General features: G+C 48.4%; 10 protein-coding genes across 10 annotated transcripts; 3 read left to right on the top strand and 7 right to left on the bottom strand.

Moving 5' to 3' along the window:
- Nucleotides 1–948: 948 nt before the first annotated feature.
- On the bottom strand, nucleotides 949–2,738 carry N7484_010030 (uncharacterized protein; the record flags this gene model as incomplete). Its single annotated transcript, XM_057120417.1, has 5 exons — nucleotides 949–998; nucleotides 1,114–1,207; nucleotides 1,267–1,371; nucleotides 1,426–2,627; nucleotides 2,675–2,738. 5 exons carry the CDS (start codon nucleotides 2,736–2,738, stop codon nucleotides 949–951), a joined length of 1,515 nt encoding a protein of 504 aa, XP_056969972.1.
- Nucleotides 2,739–6,437: 3,699 nt separating this feature from the next.
- Nucleotides 6,438–7,498, top strand: N7484_010029 (amidohydrolase family protein; the record flags this gene model as incomplete). The annotated part of the gene is made up of 2 exons (XM_057120416.1): nucleotides 6,438–6,548; nucleotides 6,605–7,498. 2 exons carry the CDS (start codon nucleotides 6,438–6,440, stop codon nucleotides 7,496–7,498), a joined length of 1,005 nt encoding a protein of 334 aa, XP_056969971.1.
- A 384-nt stretch (nucleotides 7,499–7,882) lies between these two features.
- Nucleotides 7,883–9,690, top strand: N7484_010028 (cytochrome P450; the record flags this gene model as incomplete). The annotated part of the gene is made up of 5 exons (XM_057120415.1): nucleotides 7,883–8,200; nucleotides 8,249–8,913; nucleotides 8,966–9,133; nucleotides 9,192–9,441; nucleotides 9,493–9,690. 5 exons carry the CDS (start codon nucleotides 7,883–7,885, stop codon nucleotides 9,688–9,690), a joined length of 1,599 nt encoding a protein of 532 aa, XP_056969970.1.
- Nucleotides 9,691–9,852: 162 nt separating this feature from the next.
- On the bottom strand, nucleotides 9,853–10,811 carry N7484_010027 (SDR family oxidoreductase; the record flags this gene model as incomplete). The annotated part of the gene is made up of 3 exons (XM_057120414.1): nucleotides 9,853–10,190; nucleotides 10,251–10,712; nucleotides 10,781–10,811. The coding sequence occupies 3 exons, from the start codon at nucleotides 10,809–10,811 to the stop codon at nucleotides 9,853–9,855; spliced, it is 831 nt and encodes a 276-aa protein (XP_056969969.1).
- A 1,208-nt stretch (nucleotides 10,812–12,019) lies between these two features.
- On the bottom strand, nucleotides 12,020–12,260 carry N7484_010026 (uncharacterized protein; the record flags this gene model as incomplete). The annotated part of the gene is made up of 2 exons (XM_057120413.1): nucleotides 12,020–12,158; nucleotides 12,217–12,260. 2 exons carry the CDS (start codon nucleotides 12,258–12,260, stop codon nucleotides 12,020–12,022), a joined length of 183 nt encoding a protein of 60 aa, XP_056969968.1.
- Nucleotides 12,261–13,113: 853 nt separating this feature from the next.
- On the bottom strand, nucleotides 13,114–14,424 carry N7484_010025 (cyclin family protein; the record flags this gene model as incomplete). Its single annotated transcript, XM_057120412.1, has 1 exon — nucleotides 13,114–14,424. The coding sequence occupies one exon, from the start codon at nucleotides 14,422–14,424 to the stop codon at nucleotides 13,114–13,116; it is 1,311 nt and encodes a 436-aa protein (XP_056969967.1).
- A 2,421-nt stretch (nucleotides 14,425–16,845) lies between these two features.
- xgeA (putative endoglucanase) lies at nucleotides 16,846–17,661 on the bottom strand (the record flags this gene model as incomplete). Its single annotated transcript, XM_057120411.1, has 2 exons — nucleotides 16,846–17,242; nucleotides 17,303–17,661. The coding sequence occupies 2 exons, from the start codon at nucleotides 17,659–17,661 to the stop codon at nucleotides 16,846–16,848; spliced, it is 756 nt and encodes a 251-aa protein (XP_056969966.1).
- A 2,312-nt stretch (nucleotides 17,662–19,973) lies between these two features.
- On the top strand, nucleotides 19,974–20,775 carry erg2 (C-8 sterol isomerase ERG2; the record flags this gene model as incomplete). The annotated part of the gene is made up of 2 exons (XM_057120410.1): nucleotides 19,974–20,319; nucleotides 20,411–20,775. The coding sequence occupies 2 exons, from the start codon at nucleotides 19,974–19,976 to the stop codon at nucleotides 20,773–20,775; spliced, it is 711 nt and encodes a 236-aa protein (XP_056969965.1).
- Nucleotides 20,776–21,000: 225 nt separating this feature from the next.
- Nucleotides 21,001–21,849, bottom strand: N7484_010022 (uncharacterized protein; the record flags this gene model as incomplete). Its single annotated transcript, XM_057120409.1, has 2 exons — nucleotides 21,001–21,366; nucleotides 21,427–21,849. The coding sequence occupies 2 exons, from the start codon at nucleotides 21,847–21,849 to the stop codon at nucleotides 21,001–21,003; spliced, it is 789 nt and encodes a 262-aa protein (XP_056969964.1).
- Nucleotides 21,850–22,069: 220 nt separating this feature from the next.
- N7484_010021 (putative proline utilization protein PrnX-like) lies at nucleotides 22,070–23,497 on the bottom strand (the record flags this gene model as incomplete). Its single annotated transcript, XM_057120408.1, has 1 exon — nucleotides 22,070–23,497. One exon carries the CDS (start codon nucleotides 23,495–23,497, stop codon nucleotides 22,070–22,072), a length of 1,428 nt encoding a protein of 475 aa, XP_056969963.1.
- Nucleotides 23,498–25,337: the final 1,840 nt, after the last annotated feature.

Here is a 25,337-nt window from a genome sequence, read left to right as displayed (position 1 = left end):
GCTGTATCCTCCCTTCGATCGTTCCAACTATGTGACGAAAGAGATTTAACGACGATACTCGTTCTCAGCGTGGCGATGATTACATTTGCGATGCATGTTGAAAATGGACAGCATTACCTTATCGCGCATTACACGTTGACTCTGATCAAATCGCAAGCTCAGAACTTGATTGATTTTGAATCGCCGATGATGGACCTATTGATGTGTCTTGTCTGTACGGAAACATTTGAATGTTTGCTCAAATGCAAGCTTCCGTCTTGGAAGATTGATACCCATCGTCGGGGGATCACTGTCGATCGCTATCTTGGTCTGAGCTACCCGTTATTTGGTCACTTTTTCGACATTTGTGAAATGGGGAATCTCCTCCGATGTGGCCCAGGGGAAAATCGGTCCGAAGTCATGGTTCGGTTAAATGAAATACATGCTGCTGTGGATCAATGGCATCCGTCGACCCCTGTAGACTTTCTCGAGAGGTTTACTCAGGCCGAGGTCGTGGCATTGTTGGCACAGGCCAAGATATTGCAATTGAGTGCTTTGCTAATTATTCATCGGTTAAGATTTCCGTTTGGACAACGTGATTCTGAGGCACAAATATTGTCTCAATCTATCAAATATCAATTCAGTTCTGTCATTCAGCTTACAGGGCGATCTGTGCCATGTACTGCCCTCGCATATCTTACGGCATGTTTCGAGGTGGTGGGCGAAGAGCAAAGAGAGCGCGCCTTGACTCGAAGCTTGGAAATCATCACTTTTTCAAAACAAGCACAGATCAAGTTCAAAGGCTCATTGACTTCAATCTGGAAGGCTCGAGACTCTGGAGCCCAGTTCTATTGGTTCGAGATGGGGAAGTATATGTCGAAAAGCGCAGGTACTTGTAAATAGGTTGGAGAATTATAGTATTGTGTGTTTTTATCTGTTGCAATACCCATAGAAGAGAATGAAATGCACTCACAACGGGCTATACCGCACGGTGGGTAACTTGTTTCTCGGCCATCTTCCTATAAGATGCAGCAGTATAGACCCTTGCTTTCTTTCCCCAAAGTAAAAGAGGAATAGGAATAAGATAGATTCCAAAGGCCAAGAAGGCGCAAAGAATGTGAAGGTTTTGCATACCCATGCCATTGACCCATGGAGTCAACACGAAGAGCACAATGACAGAAATGATGTTGCGCATAAAGATCACACCCACTAGAGCGTTACCGATAATCTGCATGAAAGTATTAGTATTAAACTGGATAAAAGTCTTTCATGTAAGAAGGTTCTCACATCTTGATAGCAATCCATAAGATATGACAGCGCGATGCCACTAATGGCGGAGAAAGCAAATCCGAAGAGTCCAAATCCAACCGCGAGCAGAGACCATTGTACGCCCTGGGATATGTTAGCCCGCTGCAAAAAAAGACACGAAGGAATTGGAATACGAACATGGGCAAGGCCCAGCCCAAACATCAATATCGACCCGGGAATAAGGATCGCACAAGGCAAAGCAAGCCAGAGACGCATCTCTGGCTCATAGATACCGCCATTTTTCTTAGAAAGCCAGAGAATAGATTTATCGCTCAACCAGCCACCCACTGGGAAACCCAACATGGCTCCTACAAAAGGTGCCACATTCATAAGACCAACGCCGATCGCATTAAAGTTGTAAGGGGGATAGAGCATATATGAAGCCTGGAGCGAAGTCATAATCGCAAACCAGGCCAGTGTAGAGCCATACGTGAGAGCAGCATATGCTACTGCTGGGAAGGTAAACAACGTCACGATCGGCTGGTAGAAATGAGGCCACATAGACTCTGATGTGACCGTGAGCCAGGCCATGCGCTCGCGATATGATTTGAGGCTGATGTCTGGATTGATTGTCACCGTGCGAGCGATGCCCGGGTTAGACGCCAGGGCATCGTCGTCGGCCTGCTTGGTGTCCTTGGAGTCTTGGTTCAACTCCTGTTGAGCCAGCCGGGGCTGCGAAATGACTGGTTGACCGTGTATAACAGGAACATACTTTGATTCCTCAAAGAGGAACATGACGCAGATCAAAGTCACCCCGAAAAAGATGACACACCACCACCACATCCATCGCCACCCCTGAGAATCGACAATGTATCCGGAAGCAACGGGCCCTAGAAAAGCACCTGCGGACTGGAAAATGACGAACCACCCGTTCATAGTTGCATGCTGGTGAACGAAAAAGAGATCCGCAACGGTAATCTGGACAACGATCTCGCTAATTGCACCCCCCAGGCCAGAGATGAGGTTGGAACCAATAAAACCACCCACAGTCGTCATCTTTGCTTGCCAGATGCAGGATGCAAGCTGGAGGGCAACGCTAAAAATATAGATCGGCCGGCGACCATATTTGTGGACCAAAGGAATGAAAAAGAAACATCCAATGGCAAGACCGCCATAATTGACAGCCGCTCCAGCGTTCAAGATGTCCACCGAGAAGCCCAATTCTGTTTCCATTGGTCCCCACGCCGTAAACCCGATATCCAGTTGTACAAACGTCCATAGCACAAAAAAGCTGACGAGTGTGAAATTCAAGGCTTTGCGAGCTGTCGACCAATTGAGAGGATCATTGGGATCGTCCGAGGGGGTCGGAAAAAGAATGATTTGGTCTCTGGTACGATTGACTAGACGGGTCAGTCTCGGCCTATCTACAGAGCCAATTGCAACCTACTATCTTCCAAAGCGACCGTTCCAGGAGCCCAAAAGGTCTCATCCCGATCCTGTTCGTCCATCATGCCGGGTTCAAGCTGGGGAAATAGGGGCAAGGTTCAAAGCTCCTCAAGGGGCACGTTGCCTTGGCCATGCGAGGTGATCCATGGTTATAAGTATACTCAACGCATGGACGTGCGGAGACGCTGGCGACCGTGTTATCTAGATCAATAAGGGATGTGGGGTAACAAAGATCAGCGATAGTAGTCGATCGAATCAAAAGCGTCGAAACAGGCCGGCTTGGCATTGTTGACAGAAGAAACTCTCCTCCACTCTCACCACCCCCGCTTATCTGGCTTGTGGGTCTCGTTGGTTGGTGGCCAATTCTAGCCTATCATCTAGTCATGGTTCATTATCACAAGCCCCAGCGGAATAAAGTCCGACAAAGGAAAGGTCTTGGTGTTTATCTGTTAGAAGAGGCCGGTTCAACCTGGTAGCTATCGTCGGTGGGCAGAGGGTATGGGTTGGGAGAATTGTCGACATGATGGTCATTGGAAACAACTTGTCCTGAACCCTCTTTTTCTTCAGGTGCGGTGGTTCTCGAAACCCAGTCAATGTCCGAACAACTAAATCGGAGCTGGAAATGCTATCGGTTCCCCTCTCAGCAAAAGGGAAATCACCCTCATATACCTACTAGGCTAGACCTCAGATTCTAATCTGTTAACCAATCAATTAACTCCAGGACATTTATGAGTGGACTACATACTATATAGTACTGATAGGTTACGTTTTTCTTATGGCGTAAAATACTTGATTCGCGACTAGCCCTATCTAAACTTTGACTGGATAGGATAGTGCTGACATTGGGTTATTATATTGTTAGAGTCTTGAAACTAACAGATACCGCTAGCTAGTATTGCGCAATGGTATCAATTTTCGGCTTTACGACCTCGATCGTGTAGACCAGGACTCGTAATATGCCCCCACTCTAGAACATTTGGTCGTCACTCTGCACCAAGACGTGCGCATAGGCCTTCACTGAGCGAGTACTCCGATGACGCAGCAGAACTGTCCCAACAGGAGCATGAAAGACTTGGGATTCGTCACCTATTTGAATGGCATGCCGGGATTTTAGGGCGATGAGCTTCCGGCAAGCTGTATCTGGTATACAAGGTCACGGTGAATAAGAAGTTGGATCACAAATTGAGATCTTTGAAGAGCTCCAATGAAACGAAATTCTCAAAGTCTCGTTGCATTGAGGGCCCACTCCATAGAGTGCTTCCAGTCAGGACTCATAGTTCTGTCGATAAAAGTGAGCACACGCTGACCCCAAGATGCAATCCACCAAAGCCGTCTTAAATGGTGAAGTATAACGCAGTAATGCGCGAAAACAACCAACGCAAGAGGATGGCGTTGCTGCAATAAAGAACAGAATTGAGAAGATATTTCACACATGCACATGACGGCCTTTGAAGTAAGCTCCGCACCACTGTCTATCTTAGCAAAAGGACCTTCTAAAAGATTGATGGCCTTGCGGAAAGCTTGATGATTCTCTTGGCTCTTTGTATGAGTGTTATTGAGTGCGTATAGAGCAGAGATGGCTGAGTAAGAAGGCCCTAATAGACAAGGACTAGGTTCTTCAACATGAGTCAGTTGACTCATTTCGTTGGACTTTATGCCTGTTAGTATAGGTACTGAGTACTTCATCATTGATTTTACAAGCCAGATAATCCGAATCATTTCCTCCAGGGGATCAGATGATCCGTGATTTGGTAAAGAAAAGGCAAAAGCGAAGCCGATCAATAGGCTGGAAAGGAAGAAATTCTCGATGTCCTGAGCCTGAGGATTCGTCTCCATGAGACGGGCCAATAAGGTGATTGCTTCGCTTTGATGGTGTTCAGCGACTTTGATGAGTTGCTCGCGCTCAACGTTCTTTGCATGGATAAGTGCAAGATGAATTGCCGAAACCGCAGAAGCGCCATGCAATAGGCTCGGATTAGATAAAGCCCTGCGGGGAATTCCAATCTGCCATATTCGACGATCTGTATCGTTTCTAGATATAGTGGCGGCAGTACCTATCGTCCAGTTTCGTAGTAGCCTTAGAGATGACTGGTCTAGGGGTCCAGTGGAGAGATTGGTGGAGATGGGTGAAACTTCGATTCCAATTCCACGACTCATCTGTGTTGATGGTCTCGGGCTGAGTACGACTTCTGAGTACTTTGTGGAGTTGTGTCCGGCAACGGCGGGTTCTGTCCACAGCCAAGGGCCGGAGGCAGTGTAGCGGCAGGAATCTAGGCGGCGCTCACACTTCACGCATGTTGGTCTCTTCTCATCACACTGAATTCAACGTCAATTGAGTCCGCCCAAAGGCCCTCCGTTTTCGTCGATTCATGATATACATACCTTGACACCTCTTCGCTTGCATTGGAGACATCCATGATGTGAGTGTCGCAAACCTTTACGAGGCATTATTTGATGTATGATCCAGACCGCTATGCGAGAAGTACATTGAGGTAGGTAGTACGAGGGAAATGCTTATCTGTAAGGCTTCTCACGTCGTGGAGGGCAAAATTGAGGCCATGAGAGGTAAAGACTGGGAAAGTTATCCGGTAGGCACAGTGAAAGTCAAACCTTAGCATAGCTGTGGCTTGGGATCAAGTCTCAAGACTTTCCGTAAGAAATGTCACTGCAAAGATCCAGCCTTCATGATGCCTGCAATGTAAATATCAGGGGAAGGTATTCCGTCCTCGGTGCTGAAACTATCGGTCTATGTAGCTAATAAGTCTAAACTCTACTCCTCGAATTCCTTGGAAAGTACATATCGAACATGCTTTGTACGTGGAAGCCAAGATAAATCTGTAGTAGTTCAGGGATGAAGAAATTTACAGATGTACGATCTGTGCAGATCGGTGTCGTACGACCCAATCAAGAAAGGATTCGCCGATCTGAGGTTCATCTCGGGGAACCCGGGGAGATAGAGGCCCACCGCAGCTGAAAGTTGCTGACTGACCTTTCAGACCCTCATGACGTGGGCATTGGATTGGGAATTATGGTGACGCATCAGCTGACTCGTGTGGCATCACTTTATCCATGGCGGTCAAGATTATCCCGTATCTCGCTATTCTCGATAAAACGGTCATCGAGAATGCTACTCACCAGGTCACAAACAATAACAAGATGGTCTTCGCTCGCCTTGTTGAGGAGTAATATGAAAAAATCAAAAACAAAATAAAAACATACTAGAACTAGGAGTAGCACGTCTAGTATTAGTTTACCATCAGCGCAAGTAGAAGAAAACTGTAAGGGGTTGGTTGCCCATTTCAAGGTTCGAAAAATGCCTGCCTCTGGGTGCAGTCTTTCAAGTTGAACCAGGCGAGCCTTGCAAATAGAAGCTTCCACTAGTCAATCATCCTGTCATTAAAGTGTTCAAATCCGTTGTCAACTGGGTAGGTGGAGCCAAACCACGGAAGATGGTTTGACATCATTGGTTAATCGATAAGCAAGTGGATCTTGGACTCTTGGCTGTGATGGATATAGCGACTCAAAGTCCAAGAGCACTAGTCGGGATGCCATACAATATTAAAGGCGAGGCACATGTATTTTAATCAGCAAATAATCCGTGGATCGAATTCTGTGGTTCTATAAGCCCCACCACGGCAGTCACTCAATGCGGGGACATCCATTGGCCCCTCCACATTTTGGCAGAAAGGTACAAATGGTTGTGTCGTGTCAATGTAAACCACCTACCACAATAGCTTCGCAGGTATTGGAATCGACAATTCAACATGGAGAAGATTGATCTTCACGCACACTGCGTACCGGCCTCCTATCGCGAGTACTGTCTCGAGAATGACTTCGCAGGAAGAGGCCATCCCGACGGAATGCCAGCGATTCCGGTGAGCCATCAGCCAGAAGTCTCGGAGATCAAGAGAAGATATGCTAATTTTCCCAGGATTGGGATGCCCTTTCCCACATTGAGCTGATGAAAAAGCTCAACATCACAAAATCAGTTCTCAGCATGTCGTCACCAGGCACACATCTGACTCCGGGGAATGACGAAGAGGCCCGGTCTCTGACCCGCCGAATCAACGAGGACATGTCAAAGGTTTGCTCCGAGCACAGCGAACACTTCATTTTCTTCGCATCCCTTCCACTGCCCGATGTCGAAGGCTCTCTTGCCGAGATCGACTACGCCCTTGACCACCTCGGTGCCGTAGGTTTCCAAATCTTGACCAATTCCCACGGCATCTACCCCGGAGACCCAAGGTTCGCAGGAGTGTTCGACAAACTCAGCGAAAGAAAAGCAACCGTCTTTTTCCATCCGACTAGCTGCCACATACAGAGCCCGGAAACTGAATCTGTCATCCGGGTAACTCCGAACCCAGGAGTACCCAACCCCTTGATGGAATTCATGTTCGATACCACCCGCTCCATCGCCAGTCTTATCACTTCTGGAACAGTGACTAGGTGCCCAGGAATCACTTTCTTGATATGCCACTGTGGAGCGACATTACCGCCAATCATATCACGTATTGCGGAATTTTCCAAGTTCCTAGGTGGGAACGCCGTAACAGAGAAGGAAATCAAGAACGTGCTGCAGACTCGTTTCTATATTGATATCGCTGGTGTTCCTTTCCCGGACCAGATTCATGGAATGCTGCGGGCTGTCGATACATCTAGACTTGTGTATGGGAGTGACTATCCATACACCCCGGCTCCTGCTGTTGGGGCTTTGGCCAAAAGATTGGACGATAATCTCGAGGAGAGCTTTGGATCGGGAACGGCGCAGAAAATACTGTCTAAGAATGCCAAGGGGCTGATGTCTCAATTCCGGCCAGCTCTCTAGTCCTGGGGTACATGGGCACGTAGATTTATCATTGTAGCTAAATCGTTGCTATCCAATATGATCACTGTTATTGAATGAGCTCTGCAGTATGGCATGGATTTGAAGCCAAGGAAATTATACATTAGTATCGTCATTTGGCTAAGATCCCCTTTGCTAGAATACTCTACCCCTCACTTTCATCTACGTATTTCATAGATCCCACCTTCTAGGGCCTGTAGATCCTTGGAGGTGGGATCTACCCCATAATCTTGCTTGCCCGTTGCTATTCTGTGGGGATGGAGAGGAATCCTTATTTCAGAACGTAAATATAAGCGTATCATTTCCGCACAAGAGGGCAGAGTTTTACGCATATTGTGGGACTCTCCGTTTAAAAAAATCCACGCCATGGGGATTCTATCAGAGGCAGAGCGCCACTTACAGGGCAACATTTGGCCAGCCATTCTTGTGACAATCTTTCTCTTCTCAATCAAATATATTTTCATTGCCTTGAAACCAGGTCTGAGGTCTCTCCCAGGACCAAATATCGCTAGGTTCACCCCTTTTTATCGCGCATGGAAAATCTCCAAAGGAGACGCCCCGATATTTTACCGGAGCCTGCACGAAGAATATGGTCCGATTGTCCGTACTGGACCGAACACTGTCGACATCTCTGATCCTAACACACTTCCCATTATATACGGAATAGGAAGCAAGTTCTTAAAGGTATATTTCAAGAGCATTAACAGACCACCAAAGCTGACATGATATTAGTCCGCATTCTATGATGTCTTCAGCCCTTTCTTCGAGGACAAAGTAATGCCTAGTTTGTTCACAGTGCGTGACCCAGTCGCCCATCAGGCATTACGGAGACCAGTTGCTCAGAAATTCTCTATGTCATCTATCAAATCGCTTGAGCCGTTCGCGGATGAATGTACCAGGATCTTCATCGATGCAATGAGAGACTTGGAAGGGCAGCCGATTGACCTGGGTGCCTGGCTCCAGTGGTATGCGTTCGATGTTATCGGAGCAATTACATTTCAACGCCGTTTTGGCTTCATGGAAAAGCGGGAGGATGTACAGGGTATGATTGGTGGGCTGGAGGCTGGACTACGCTATGGAGGGGTTGCTGGCCAGATTCCCTGGCTTCATTCTTGGACGCTTGGGGATCCTTGGGTTGGCAAATTCTTGGCTGCTCAGCCATTTCATATTGTTCCTAATCCTCTTCGAACTATGGTCCAGGCGAGTGCCCCTTTACTTTATGAAGGTCATAAGTCTAACCTTATTCAGATCACTCAAGACTGCATTGATGACTACGATCGACAATCCGCGCAGCAGCATAATGATCGGCCAGACTTCCTGGCATGGCTCAGAAGTGAAGAGATAAAGGGAAAACCGATGTCTAACCGCGATATCATGAACCATCTTAGCAATAACTTGTTAGTCCAGAAAATCCTACGTGTGAATCTGAAAATTGTTGACACCTGACAGGCTCGCCGGAAGCGATACGACGGCAATCTCCCTTCGTGCTATTATCTACTTCCTCGTCCAAAACGAACCAGTCTATCAAAAGCTACAAAAAGAGATAGATCAAGCTGATGCGACAGGACGACTATCCGATTATATCACTTACGCTGAATGCCTGGAGCTCCCCTATTTGTGAGCCACCCACTGACCCCATGAGAGTATTTGATTGAGGAAAGCTGACTTGCCATAGACAAGTGGTGATGAAAGAAGCAATGCGATGTCATCCCGGAGTATCATTCCCCCTCGAACGTATGATTCCCGAAGGTGGAGCTGTACTCTGTGGAGTCCATCTAGAGGCGGGAACCATTGTCGGAATCAACCCAGCTGTTATTCACCATGACAAGTCTATTTTTGGAGACGATGCGGCAGACTTTCGACCTGAAAGGTGGCTGGAGTCTAGTGAAGAGGACGTGAAACGTATGGACCGGCATCTCATGACGGTAAGGTTCCCTGGAGCTTCAATTTAAGAAGTCGGGACTGACATCTAGTAGTTTGGATATGGGTCTCGCACATGCATTGGAAAGAACATTTCTATAATGGAGATGGGGAAATTGATTCCACAGCTTATTCGCCATTTCGAAATCGAATGGGCATCTGAACATCCTGAATGGAAAGTTGAGACATTCTGGTTTGCAAAGCAGCATGGGTTAAAGTGTCGATTTAGGTCTCGCACATCAAAGCATGATTAGTTATATGAAATTATACGATTGCACTCTAAGACACAGTTCTCTATTCAAATCTTGCCACTATCTAGCAACGATCATTCACTCAGCCTCCAAATTGATATGATCCATTCTAAAGCCCCTGAGACTCGGATGATACATTTGACGTCCTTCCACATTGACACATCATCAACCCATCATCGCCTCCAGAGTAATCCGAGACTCCTCATCATAAATCCCCGGCATTTCAACAAAGTAATGATTCTTTCCAGAAATCAAAATGGTCCGCGAATGCAAGTCTTCGCCGGAAACAATCACACCCTTCGAATCAACCACCTCATTGCCAGACAGGATTCCCATTACCACGTCAGTGACATTTGAAATTGGAACAAGGCTTTTCCCAAAAATAGCTTTCAGTTCAGGCGTCAACAAAGATGTTTCGACTACACCTGGACAGATAGCGTTCACTTTAACACCTTCCTCCGCAAGCTTCTTCCCAATGGAGCGCGTAAATCCCACCAGCCCATCTGCCACAGTATCAGCAAATAGTACCAAGAAAACTTAGAATGAAGGTAAAGGATACATACGTTTCGTCGCCGAATAGATCGGGGTAGGAACACAAGGATAGAATCCCCCAATACTCGACGTAAGAATAAGATGTCTTCCACCCCTACTCTCCGGTGGAGATCGTCGGAAATAGTGCATCGCCAGGTAGCTCGTGTGAATAGCGCCGTTGAAATTAGTATCCACAAGTGCCTCGATATTAGGCTCCGGCGGGATCCCAGTCTCATGTGTCGAAAAGAAAGCCCCGGGGTCCTGTCCGATGCCGGCATTTGCAAACACAAAGTCCACACGACCGTGTTCGGCGAAAATTTTGTCGAAGACGGCTGCTTGTTGTTGGTAGTTGGTTATGTCTGCTTGGTGGAAGGTCGCATTGTTGAGTCTGGATGCTGCGGTTTCACCGCGTTGTTTGTTGCTGCCGATTATGTGGACTTTCCAGTTTGCGGTGCTGTTGAGTCTTTGGGCGACGTCGAGGCCTATGCCGCTTGCTATGTGATGTTAGGGACCTCATTTGGGGCTCTTTTGATATTCTTCATGTTGTGGGGGTGTTTCTTACAGCCACCCGTGAGTATCGCGATCTGAGCCATGACTATATTGGACGTTATACACGGGTCGAGGTGGGTTGAATGAGTTTTCACTATTCTGCAGCATTAGACTGTCCGCGATGAGGGGCTGATTATTTGTGGGGTTTGATACCACGCTAAGTGATGATTGAATATTGCTTTCATCTACAAATGACCATTGTCAGAATGATTTACCTCATGACAGCTCCTTTCACTGCTAATCTATTCTAAGGACGGCTCTTAGACATCTATACAGAAAAATATTTGTATACTTACGATTCAATCCATCGAGAAGGGCGAGATTTGGCACAATATCAGGTTAGTATTGAAACCTTTTATTGGCCCTGATATATCCACTATGACGTAGCCAGTCGTGCTGTCCCCTCTTCTTTACCACGGTCCTTTATCATGATTAACCTCTATCCCATGTCTTACTTTAGATCTATAAATTTTCCAATAAATGCCGCGTTCTGGTAAGACTTCGGGAGTTAGGAGTTACTAGCTTGTTCCGGGCCGAGATATATGACCCGTCACATAGATCAACGGTCGACCACCCCCGGTCTAAGACATTGTCAACCCTGCAAAATCACTCTTCAAAAGTACATTCAGACGAACGAACAGGCTGCGAACGGTCTCAATATTCAGAAACTTACCCTCCACAGTTTCCTTACATGCTTCCAACCATCTTCTTCCAGCACAAGTACCCAAGCTCCACACACAACCGCCCCCATCCCCCACACCAAAATTGTAGCCCCACTGGTCCAGCTCCAACCCTTGTGGCAACCGCACGATCGACCAAAAATGGGTTCAAACCCTATTTAGAAATGCACCTCGAAATTTCGTCGCAAACCCAAAGTCCGTGCGACTACTCGGAGTCCGGAGTCCGATCATTGTTGAACGGAGCGAGAGATCATATCACGCTTATTCAATTCCTTTGATTTGGCCCCATAGCACTGATTACTCTTCCTATTAAGGAATCTCTTGCGCGGGCGCTGCTCATATTGCTGAAACGGGCTGGTTCCCCTAAGGCATCCGGATTTGACGGTCACGAATTTGAGTTGAGGGCTTACAGGGTTCGTTACGAGGTGAGATAGCCTTGGAAACAGTAAGCCCAATTAATGTGATAGCGATCATTCCGTGATCTGACTACATAATGTTCGCTTCCACACGTTCAAGGATCGAGTGGATATTCTATCTATCATACTCTTTTCTACAACACTACACGGGCTAGACTACACCGTACTTAAACGATCTGCGACACACCGCACATCCGCACATTCCAGACCTCCTTCAATCATGGATCTCATCTCCGTCTCACCCATCACTCGGTGGATGACGACCGTATTGAAAGCGACCAGCGTCGATCCATTGCTATCTGTAAGCAGATTCCAGTTCAGCGATCCAAAGCAAGGTATCCATTTTTACTTACGCGACACCACCAGATGCAACTCTATACGCTCGTGCTAGGGGCATTGTGGCGGGGCGCTCCATTTGTCTTACTCTATTTACATAGACAACTAGCCCGACTTCCACGATTGAAGATCTAACTATTGAATTTTTATGTGCATGTCTTGGATACCTACCGATCGCCTAGGCAATAAAAAGAAATCTGTAATGAGCAACGGGTAATAAAAGGTTTCGCCGCCGGACCGGTGGACCGGAGGGTAAGGTATGTGGGGCATAGCCTTACCCTTGCAGGACCGTTGAAACACGACCAGTTGCCTCGAGTCTGCCATATTGAGTTGCGGAGATATTTGCGGGACGGAGACGGAAGCAAGGAATGTACAGTTACTTGTACATGTACACACTGTAGCGGTTACGCATAGGGATCGGATGTTTCAAATTCAGGATATTCATTGATTAAGTACGTTGCACTGTACGTCCAACGCAGGGATTGGGTAGAACATTGAAATGAAAAAAGGGTAAATACATCCAGTAGATACATGACACAGGCGTCTAATGAACATTCCATCATCCCAACCGACCCCCAGAAAATGATTCAAGAAAGGAAAACCCGTAGACCGGCCAGACCGAACCGTACCAATGACCAGTAACCAAAACGCCGTGCCTGAATGCAGTGTAGCGTAGCGGGTGAAAGAAGTAAAGAGAGTGGCATATCTAATGGATGAAAGAGGTGACAAATTTGAGCTGGGAAATGAAGGGTATTGTCAAGACGTATCAACGGGTGAAATGCTTTTAGCCAAGCAGAAATAAAAATGTAGATGTGAGATGGGGAGATAAATGGACGAAAGGAAGAGCATGGTGGAAATTGCAAGATGCAGGGGGTATTAGATTGGCGCCAGTCACGATTCGAGACCAGCTCGATTTAAGCGTGTGGCCGACCGATGCGGCCATAGGAGCCTGTGGCGGAGGCGAGGAAGCGGGCAACGAAGCCGCCGGAGTGACCGTGGACTTTCATCTTCTTGCTGGATTGGCGGACTGGTTCGAAAGGTTGCTTAGAGTCCATGGCGCCAACATTGACGTAGCTGTAGGTCAGAGAGGCGGAAGGGCTGCTGTTCGAGTCGGAGATAGCAAAATCATCATTCCCATGGGACGAAACGGTGCTAATGCTTCCTGGAGTACCGCGGGAGCTGGGGGCGACGCTGGACGAACGAGAGCAGAGGGAGTTGAAAGTCTCGGTATGAGAGAGGCCGGGAACATCACGGATGGATGGGGGAGAGATCGATCGAGCGGGCCTGTGAGGCGATGTTCGGTGACGGGTATATGGGTTGTAGCGATCGGACTCGGCAGCGAACTGCGGAGATTGGGTGGTGTGGATGCTGGGGCAAGAGACATGGCTCGGGAGACGACGAAGAGAGTTATCAGGAACCCGACGACCGTCAACTCTAGCCTCCAGCTTTTGACGACGAAGGCGGCTGGCCAGCAGATCCGCCGAAACATGCAGACGACGCCTGGAACGAGTGTGAGTAGAGATATCATGGATGCTGGTGAGCAAAGAGGCATACCATTCACGGTGCTGCTGTTGCTTGCGCTGATGCTCCTCCTGGGCCTTTTGCTCGCGCAGTTGAATCTCCCGGCGTTGACGAATGGGAGCGAGGAAGGGCTCCATGTATGTGAACAGATCCTCCTCGGTCACACGGGTGTCCCAATCCAGCAGGAAGAGCAGCTGACGTTCCATCAAGTTCACCTCGGGTAGTGAGAAGCCGAATCCTTCGTAACCCTTGACCGCTGTGTACCGAGCCCAGTGCTTATTCTTGGGACTCGAGTCGTTAAGGTTCTTGGCGGAGAGGATCAGCGAGGCGAGGAAGATCCGGTGCACAGTGCAGCGCATGCCCTTGGCGACGGGGGGCAGGCGAGCACGCAGACGGCCAAGGTACACCAGGGAGCTCATGAGTGTGGGCACTTGCACCTGCGACCGAGCAACGAGAGAGGCAATGAAGACTTCAGTAGAGGGCAATGGGGGCAGAGAGGGATCTTCTGGATCCATGGGAGGTGTTGCAGGGGGTGTCGGTTGGCCATGCTGGCTGACAGAGTTGGTCACATGGGCTTCGCACCGAATCACTTGTGACGCTTGTTGAGCCAAATAGCTAACCATCTCCCGAGTGACTCGCTGGGTAACGAATTCATCGAGGGCAGCCCGGTTGAGAGCCATCGTTGCTGAGGTGTTGTTCTGCATGATGTGGGTAGAGGGGCAAGTCGAAGCTAATAAATAGCCTGAAGTGTTGAGGGTGAAGCAAGCACAAAGTGAAGACAAGTGAATGAAGTGCGTTAGAGTAGCTTCACTTAAAATGAAAGGCTTTGTTCGTGCTTGGACGGACAAATGGCTTTGTGGGAAACAAAGCAATCAAAAGCAAATGAGATGACCGAATTCCTGACCAGCAGGATGGAAATTTGCGAAGTCGTGGCAGTTAAAAAGAATGCAGCAAGGATGAGGTTGTCGTGTCAACCCTTATCGATAGCCCTAACTGAGGTGAAGTTTGAGACCTGTCGAAGCGGAGAATTTTATCAGGAGAGACAAAGTCCACAATTTATGAGTTGGTTCAAATTGAATCAATAGTTTGGCAACCTGCAGGGAAAGGAGAGATTATAACGATTAAATGGAATAATTATAGGGATGTCAAAAGGAGGGTGACGACGTTGAGCATGTGGATGAATCCCGTGAAGAATCCGAGTGGGAATCTGGGAGTAGATATAGCTCCGGTATGCGCCATCAGGGGAGCCAGAAAGGACCAGGCGGCTGGAGGACCTGCAAGGACCCAGAGCCAGTCAGAGTGTACAGGGGATGCATAGTTGGATCTGAGATGAACCTTGGCTGAGACTTTCCCCTATGGAATGTAGTGGGGATTATGCATTACGAGATGTACCTAGTGCCCAATCCATCCCTAGATTCATTCAGGGAATTGATTTATTCGTGCTTTTGCTCGTCTCGTACGTTGACCCTCCACTAATTCCCTAGTTGGAGTCTTCCTAGAATAGGTAATTTCTACAAGCGCTGGCTCCTGTAACAGAACAGAAAAAGATCCTAGTGATTGAGGGGGCGATCGCCAATCCAGCTGTAGAACTGCGAGGAGATCAACCGGGGGACCCACCACAACCAAGAAAAGAACAACAGTTGTGGAGTCTTATCCAGCTTCAAAGTCCAGCCTCCTCATTCGATATACTTTGAAACTCGCGACCGTCTCAAGTTCCTCCTGTCCAAGACGCGGGGGAAGGTCCTAGTTATCCAAGGTTCGAAATGCCAGGTCAGATTCTCCACCCTCTGACACGTCCCTAGAAAACTTAGAGAATGAGGGGCGATCTAGGATTGGATTTGACAACCTTGAATTCTGAATCCTAATCCTGTCAACCTTTGCCCGCGCCCACTTGAACTCCGAAGGGTAAAAACACCCTTTCCTAGGTCCAGGGGGGGGCCAAAGGATCTCCTGTCTGCAGCTGAGGCCAAGCTAGTGTAGCATATTAACGGCATAACCAGAACCTATGGAATAATGTGGCGAGTTCGCGTTTCAATCTGGCGAAATGGGTTCATCCAATCCTGTGTCCGTGCGGAGGATTTTTGCAAAATGACCCCCTGTCACACGGCGCCACGGTGGGTCGAAGCGTGTTAACATGCCAAATGACTGATCCAATATGGAAGAACGCGACCCATGGATTTCGTGTAATAGTCTGGCCGCCTCGCATGAGAACAGTCAATTATCACGGATTCCATCGGGGCTGGGACGGGGGGTGGCACATTACCCGCATGGACTCGACTTATCGATTTTAGAATTCGATCCTGAATTCCGAGTTCCAGGTACGTTACTGCATCTGCTATCAATGCATGCAACCTCCCGGTCCTCGAACTAGGGTGTTGGGGTCTAAAAAAAGATCCGTTTCGGTGCTTTTTGCACAGTCTCTATATAAGCGCCCTTTCCCCCGCGAGCGCTTACAGATCTCCGCATGTTGTTGCAACTTGAACGTCACTGTTCCTAATTTTATCCAAGCCCTACCGCTACGCTAAATCTATTGATAGAGTCGTGTTATTCTTAGCATGCATACGCGCTCGGGAAGGCCCTCGTCGGGTTCCGCTACAAATGCTACATTTGACGTCGGTTCTTGCTGTAATGAGGGGAAGATCAAAATGCAGTGGTTGAGAATGTGCGATGGATTAGAACTGTGGGAAGTGGAAACTGAAGCTTGGGGGCGACCGCGTCTCGCTTACAGGTTCCAGATGCCTCGTTGTTGATGCTGGAGAGAATGCGCCATGATGCGACCGGTGGTGAAAGACAATGGTGAAACGGAAGTCTGTTTCAAAGGGACTTAGCGCTGGGTTTCAGGAACCACGAAGTCAAGTTTCAGCGCTTAAAGATGAGGATCCACTGGTTGCGACCGGGGGCTGAAACGCAATGGATTATGCCATGCCAATGGCGTCACTTCTGCAAAAACGATTGCTAGGTGTGCAACTTTGCATGCACTGCTATACAGGTTTCATCTCTATGCTACGACCATGGCCAATTATTCAACACATTCAGGATTGATTCCAGATCTTCCTATACAAATGACTATATACGAAAAAAAGCCCCAATCCCTAACTCGCCTCCAGCTAAGCGCCTCGGACAGCTTACACAACTGCAACGGAGTACGCGGAAGTAGTAAGAGTGGCACTTCCAGTGAACGGCTCAGTACCAGCCTGCACATCAATCAGGTACAAGCTCGAGCTCAGTCCCTGGTTATCAATGAGGTAGGTGAAGAAGTCCAGCATATCACCCGAGAAGCTAGTGGTAGTCGACTCCGCAACGAAGCTGTACACGGTCATGGATCCGTTGGGACCAGAGTACAACTTGAATGTCACGCCATTGATGGTAGTTGTCGCGATGGCAGAGCCGGTCGAGGAGATCGGGCCCGCACCGCCCAGCGCAGCAAGCCAGACCATGATCTCGTACTCGTCATCGCCATCAGCGGTGGAAGACAAGAACATATCATAAGCGACATCGGCGACGATGGAGGTGGTGGAGTAGCTGTTGGATGTCGTTAGCTTCTTCTCATATCGACCTATTTCATTTCCTTTTTTTGCTTACCTCCACTTCCAGGTCGAGGCGATGCTGGAAATGCTCTTCAGCGTCTTGGCTGTGAACTGCAGCGAGACATCGGCAAAGCTCTTCACGCTCGAGGAGCCGCCGGCCCAGGTCCAGGTAGTGTACCAGGAGATGGTGGAACCGCTGACCGAGTTCACACCGACACACTGCGAGCCGCTGGTGGCAGAGCTTTCGCCCCAGAGGTCGTTGTAGACAATGTAACTACCAGTGGTGATGGTACCCCACTGGTCACAGGTGGAAGTGGCACGCTTATCCAAAGACTTGGTAGGGATGGTAGCGGCATTGCTCAGACCAGCGAGCGCAAGAGAAAGGAACGACAATGGCGCAAGGAAAGACTTCATGGTGGGTGAAAGGTATCGAGATGACTACTAATGAGAGGAATGTGGTCGAGGACAGTCTCTTGATTCTAAAAGTTTAAACGAGATGGAGTGCAGCGATCAACATGCTTAAATACTATTGTTCGGAGACAATGGTTTTGGAAATTCGTCCGTGGTGGGTTCCCTATAGAGCACGGAGCAGTCCTGTCTCAGCTTGTCATCTGCGGAGCTCCACCGGCTTATTCTTAACGGTGCTTCATACTATTCCGCGATGTCAACCTCGGCCTGGTCCGTGAAGATTTTCCACGACTGGGCTTTTGCCGAAGGTGTAGCGGATGATATTTGAGTTTGAGAGGCTTTGCATTTGGGGAAGATCTCCGGTGACGGTGAATCTGAGACGACGGCGCCGGCCCGCTTAGCGGAGTATCATACTGGATCAAGCTGGATCGGAGAACGTGGTCAAATCGACCCAGTGTGGATATCCGAAGATGCTCCGAAGAAGCGTTCCAAGAGGTATTTCTAGAAGCAATATACATTTCGACCACTCCAGACAACGTCTATGATCCATATAGAGATCAGGGGCTCCTGGTCCGATGCTCCCGAGTTACAGGCCCCTTTCTCAACTTGAGTGACAGGTATCTCATGAGGACGTGCACAACCTTGTAGGTAATAGTACGGAGATATGTAGCGCATAAATTGTCCTATTGGAAGAATTGACTCCTGCCCACCGAAATCTACTCCCATGGTTCAGCCTTGAAATTTTCCGCAGCTTGGTTTTTATTACCCGCAAGGCAGATCGGATGACGAATTCTCAAGCCACATTTTCCTGAAGACTCTCTATATGCACCCCGCATTGTCACTCCAGAGTATCCTAGGACTTAGCTCGTAGGTGACAAGGGTGAAAAGTTAGCGTATATCCGATGTGGGCGCGCGTCCGGAGACAGGCCCGTTTTAGAGTGGGTGATGATCAGCACCACGTCATGGACGATATATGGTATAACCTGCGATCAACCCAAGGAAAGGTAAAAAACGCCTAAATATGAATACCGAGCAGATCAAAAATCATTGAGGTCACTGAGCCATACCTCAGTGCAAGCCAGTTTTATGAACGTAAATTTTCCATAGAGACGGTTGCCGTCGGCTGGGTACGCGGAGAGATATATCTTCGGGTGTGCTGCATGCCTATGTCGGAGCACAGTTCTGGGATCAACAAGTCAGGTTGACTTGACATCGGGAAAAAACTTTCCAACTCCTGTTATGTGCAAGATACACGCTATATACTGAGTGCGAGGTCTCCAGTATGATCAAGTATGTAATTAGCTACCTGGACATGTTGCTAAGAGCATGAGGGGCCTTTTCCCTGAGATGAATTATAAAGTTGTTGACTAGGTAAAGTCCCCGTTCGATAGAGTTTCTATTGGTTATTTGCTCTTTAATGGCCCTGGAAACAGGACCCAGACTTTATATTCTTTAAAGATCTCAAGAGAACATTGGACTTTAAAGGGTCGCAAGGATAGTCCTTCGAGATAGGACCATTCCCCAATACCTGGGCACCAATATTTTCAACATATTATTAACACGAGATTATTGACTAAACGGGTAATAGTCAACGCCCTGGAGGCATAAACAAAACACACAGCCAGATTAGTGAGATTTCCACATTCTATTCGCTTGAAAGAGATGGCCCTGCTGCCCAGATGTACCCCTGAGGCTATAAGTCAGTTAGGCAGACGCTGCTCGAAGTTCCAAATAATGTAATTATTACTGAATAAAGATAAAATTAGAATTCTAGCCCCTATATTTGACAATATAGATACACAGACTGCAAGGGGAAACTGGGCATACGACCCAATGAACTTGAAACCTAGTCAGCTATACACGGCTTTGAGCCGACCGTGAAAAATTCCATGTTTGCTCTCTGCATTGTATTCTAAGGCTCTTAAGCTGTATACCAATTGAATCTTATGTCATATCATCTTTGTTGAGCTATGACCAATCAGCGCAAATATGATTCGGATTGGGGCGATCCGACATGGCGTGTGGATAGTTCGGGGCCCGCGGGCACATACTGCGATAGCCATGGTTGTTTGTGATACCAAAGCGAAACTATATAAAGGTCAAATATCAATAACTCGTTGGAATAACAAATTGACTATTTCCTATAATCACGCAGCTTCATCTCCATTGTGCATCTATTTGCCCTGGTTCTTGTTTGTGGACAGTGCAGGCTCCACAGTGGAACTCCGGGGTTCGCCAGGGGCTGATAACTTTGCTATTTAATTTTCGGGTTTTCACTTTTCGCAACTCCTACACCTCCCCCCCCAACGTCCCTCCCAATGCCTTCCAAATCCTCCAGCAAGAAGCCTACCAGCTCCAGCTGCGGCTGCCGCTGCTTCTCCATCCGTAACCTGAGCCTCCTGGCCATCTTCCTGGCCCTGTTCACTGCCGTCTACAGCTACCTCGACGCGCGCCTGGAGCAGTTCTACATCTTCGACCCGGAGCACCTGCACGATCTGTCGCAGCGCGCCATTAAGACCCATGGCGAGGACACCCGCTCCATCGTCAACTTCATTGTTTCCGAGCTGGAGGAGAAGGTTGGACCCAAGTACCTGAGCACCGAGGAGGAGTGGGTTTTCAACAATGCCGGTGGTGCCATGGGCGCGATGTACATCATCCATGCCAGTACGTGAATGCTGAATTGCGCATCACCCTACTCGAAGCGCATCTTTATTTCTATCAATGAAGAGCTTTTTGACTGACAATCTTTTCCTAGGTATCACTGAGTACCTGATCATCTTCGGTACCTCCATTGGTACCGAGGGTCACACTGGGCGCCACACCGCTGACGACTACTTCAACATTCTGTCTGGAACCCAATTGGCCTACGTCCCCGGCGCCTTCGAGGCCGAGACCTACCCTGCCGGTACCGTTCACCACCTGCAGCGCGGCCAGGTCAAGCAGTATAAGATGGACTCGTCCTGCTTCGCGCTCGAGTACGCTCGTGGCTGGATCCCTCCTATGCTCTTCTTCGGCTACGCCGATACCTTCACCAGCACCCTGGACTTCCCTACCCTGTGGGCGACGACTCGCATCACTGGCCGTGAGATGATCTCCAACCTGCTGCGCCTGAAGCTGTAAGGGGCACATAATGAATTCTGGATCTTGGATTGATTGATGTATCGGTAATCATGTGGCTTGTATATTACGGCTGGGTTTCGGGGATTGGAGTCTGATTGTATCTTTCTTCCTACCAATTTAGACTGGAGATTGATGGAATAGACATAAAAGCAAATGCCTAATCGACTAATGCTTGACTTGACATGAATGATCATTGTTTCGGAGATAAAGTAGAACATCCTAAGCCTAAGCCTGGAAAAAAGCCCCCATCATTCTTGCTGGCCCCGTTCTCTCTCCCTCGGCAACAAAAGCCTCGCTAAACACAGAAATACCGGCTTGAATGGCCTCATCCATTGAAACATTCTCCCAAGTCCGCATCAATGATTTCTGCTTTCGCACAGCAAGGGGTCCATTCTTATCTAGCTGAGACAACCAAATCTCCACAGCTTCATCCAGCTCTTCCGGTTCGACAACCTTCTCCACAAGACCCCACCGGAACGCTTCTCGAGCATCAATATTCTCCCCAAGCATAAGAAGCTGCCTGGTACGACCCCACCCAATAAGTCCAGGCAGAAGAGCCGCCTCGACAACGCTGGGAATCCCAATTCGAACCTGAAATCAGTTAGCAATGCGATCATGTAGTTATGAATTATAGAGTAGCAGAATACATACTTCTGGCATTCCAAACACTGCATTTGAGCTTGCAACCCTCAAATCACAGGATGCTGCCATTTCCAACCCTGCACCGAGTGCATACCCGTTGATACGCCCGATTACTGGGACAGGGCAGTTGCGGATACTGTTACATGCCGTGTGGACCTTCGTGATGAATGCTTCTGCAGCCGGAGGGGAGTTTAACTGTGCCATCTCGGATATATCTGCTCCGCCGATGAAGGATTTCGGCCCTACACCAGTGAGGACTATGCCGAGGAGGTCTGCATTTTGGGATGTGATTGATACGACAGATTTTGGGAGTTGTTCAAGGAGAGGGGTGTTAAGGGCGTTTAGTTTGGCTGGGCGAGAGATTGTGAGGTGGGCTATGGTTCCTGTTGTTCTGCGAGTGATGTTTGTGAGGATTGTGGCGTTGGGAAGCATCTTTTATCTTTGTGCTCTTCTGAATAAACGTGTTTTATTGTGTTTAGGTTGGTTTACCGCTTATTATAATGAAGTCAGACCGAGAATTGCCGATTCAAACGCGGGGAAGGAGGATCCTCGGATGATCGGTATATCTTGAATTCACAGCCAAATGGAACGAACAGAACAAAAAGTATCAAAGGGTATAATACAGCGCCCAACACGATCAAATGCAAATATCCTAAAAGTCGTCTACTGTAGTACCCAGATTGCGCTCCCTCGCCAGCCGTACTAGATCACCACCCGTGACGAGATCCATTAAGCCCAGGCCGACGCTCTTGAAGATAACATTACCCTTCTCTACCCACTCCGTCAGACCCTTATCTTCACTTTGACCATCCTCATTGAGTGTGGCGTGGCGCACCATCAACAGCTCGCCCAATTCGACTAATTGCTTCGGCTTGACGCCAGCTTGAATGACCTCACCGGCCTCCTTGATGGCCGCGTCGAGACTGTCAACAACCACAACCCCACTCCGGCGAGTGTGCTTATGGAAGTGCCGGTGAGGCGGGGTCACGTTGACCTCATCTCGGAGGATATCAGGGTGTAGCTCTGCCATGTGTGCCTTGTACGACCCGACGGCGATAATTAGGCGACCCTTCTGACGACCTTCACGCGAAGTGAGGAACTCAGCCGGGAAAAGCGGAGTGAGAGAAGGCGTGCAACAGAAGATGACATCCGCTTTACGCACATGCTCTTTCAAAATGCGAAGATAGTCGCCAAAATCGCTGCTCACGGCCGAGAATTTCACATCGCGGCGCCAATCCGAGTTCTCAGGCAAGTAGATGTCCCGAAGAAGTTTCGCAGCACGATCAAATGATCGGTTCACAATATATACGCGATGAATCTCGTCGCCGCGAAGTGTCAACGCGAGCCGGATATGCCAATAGGCTTGAGTGCCAGCTCCAAAGACCAACAGGGTGCGCACCTTCTTGCGCTTGTTGAAGATCATCAACGAGGCCAGCGCAGTACGGAAGGCTGTGAGTTCATGGGCGTTGATAAGGGCAAATGGGAGACTTTCCCCATCGAGGAGTGTTACGCTGCCTCGAGGTGAGGTGTCGCGGGTCCCCGCTCCGGGCCAAGCGCCAAGAGTCTTGGAGATGACTGGTTGTTGGTTCACGCAGCCGGTGAGAAGAGTCGAACTATCGGTGCTATAACCCCCACTATCTTTGGTGGCCGTAGGACTCACAGAACCACCATCTTCTTGGGAGGAGCCTACTGAGACATCGCTCATGTCAGAGGAGATTGAGGCTACTGAGTTCCGAGCGGAGGCTCTTCGCCGAGAGCTTGAGCCGGAGTCACTCTCTTCGGCGTCAAAGCCACTCCGTTCAATTGCACAGCCTGCTTTGGCTCCATCCTGGAGAGAAATCATCTTGATGCCTAGAGTCTGGCCCGTGGTGGCAGGCATAAACAATGTGGTGCAACCATTCTGGCGTGTGATCGCCGTTCGTTGTGGCTGATAGGTAGCTGAGCAACCTTTATCCTGAGAACCTGTGGAGTATTCCCGTAGCGCTTCGGAAAGATTGGCTTGGAGGTTGCGAATCTCGTCACGGGTCAGAGAGTGCAAGAGCTCGCGCAGGTTCGATCGGGAAAGGATAGTGAGGGGCATATGGGCGGGTTGTCGAATCAGCGAGGGTGAGGATTAGGTTGAGAAAAATGAGGAGTAAGAGAAGGAAGAGTCATAAATTTGATTGAACTGTTATCTCCGTCAACAAAGCCGCCACCGGCCGCGCACACTTGCCAAGATAAGTGAAACCTACTGCGAGTCCACCTCCAATTTTTTTTTTTTTCGCGCACAAGGTGTAGTAGTGCCCGGCCACGCCAAGGGTTATCGGGCACGAGCGTGGAGATGCTCCAATTTAAACAAGTCCGGTCCGACGAGACCAAATCGAATTCGCCGACGATGACGACAGCCGCGTTTTTTAGGGCGGGGAGCGGGGTTGATCAGCGTGGACGGGTGCAATAGGAGTTAATATCCCACCTTCAACAGTCGAGAGTTTCTGACTGTCCAAGGTCTGTGCCGGAGAATAAGGAAAGAAAAAAGAGATGATAAACGCATATAGACAGGATAATGTCTGACAAGTCTTGGCTTTCCCTTTCCGTTTTAGTGCTCACCCCTTGCCGCTTTTTGCTCACTGAGTAAAACTGAGCATAGCCCTGAGTATTATATAAGTATAATTTTCGCTCACTGAGCATCACCTGAGCAGCCTGATCCACTCACTGCGCACGACTTGAGCTAAGTCAGCAGCTCACCTCAATAAAATGCACCACGCTAGCCCCAACCCAATGCAGTTAGTCACCAGAACTCTTAACCGTTGTCCCCTCAACGAAAGGCTGGCATCATCAATTTGGCGGTCGATCCTGGTTGCTTCGCCTCCAGCTGGGAGGTGGGACTATATTTATTAGTTTTACTATTCTGCGGCTATGCCACCATTCAACTCGCTGCTAGATTACAGTTTTTATTTATCTTATTATATTATCTTTGTTTACCAGGTCAATGCTATTAGATTACATATGACAGGTTTAGAATATTGTGATTTAAGGCTCTTACAGACTAGGACCCAAGCCGCATCATCGAGATTAATTTTGCACTATTTATAGGAATGAACGAGCTTATTGAAAACCAGTTAGACTTCATCTTGTATCCCCTTACGGTGGATATATGAACAAGGCCCGACAACCTACTCCCATACACTTAGATTATCTCTGTAACACATTAAATCTTAGAAAATCAAAATCCGCAGAAAGTGCATTACGCCTTAAGACTCGATTGATAAATAGCCGGGCCATTTCGGTCACCAGCTTAGGTCATGTTCTGGGCCCGTATTCGATACAGCTACTTGTTATTTACCGATGTAAGGTAATTACAGGAGCTTTGTCTAGCCTGCACAGCCACCGCTTTAAGACAGATAAGCCACAATACTTGGAACACCTGTAATCTAGGAGTTACATGAAATAGGTATGATCCTGTATGATACTATTATAGTATGGTGCCGTTGCGGCCCTTGGTCCTTTTGGCCCTATGATGTCTCTTATGAACCATAGGGTTTCATTGAAGCGCTCCATAAAGGAATACCGAATCATGAAATTTTCTTGGACTAAACCTTGCGTCTGAGGGCTATGGCTTTTCAGAGGTCGATGTCACTTATCCGGGGGCCCATCGGAGTATCCTAGGAACAAGCGAGTTGGTTCTTCTTCTTGCTCCTGGGAACTTTAGAACTTCACAAGTACTCCTAGAAGCTTCCTTAACTGCCCCTAGCATCCTGATGCTCACGGCACATCAATTCCTAGGAGCCACTACAGTTGCATTTGAGAGTAATGCCCTTTCAAATCAATATTATCATACTAACAACAATACTAACAACAACTGCTGGCTATGATATCTTTGCAATTGTGGGGGCTACCACGAGACAAAAAATATTTAGTTCCTGATCGGTGATGATGAGCAA

This window comes from Penicillium longicatenatum (genome assembly GCF_028827895.1).
Source record: "Penicillium longicatenatum strain IBT 33135 chromosome Unknown contig_6_segment0_segment0, whole genome shotgun sequence".
NCBI lineage: Eukaryota > Fungi > Ascomycota > Eurotiomycetes > Eurotiales > Aspergillaceae > Penicillium > Penicillium longicatenatum.
This window is presented reverse-complemented; position numbering and strand designations above follow the sequence as displayed.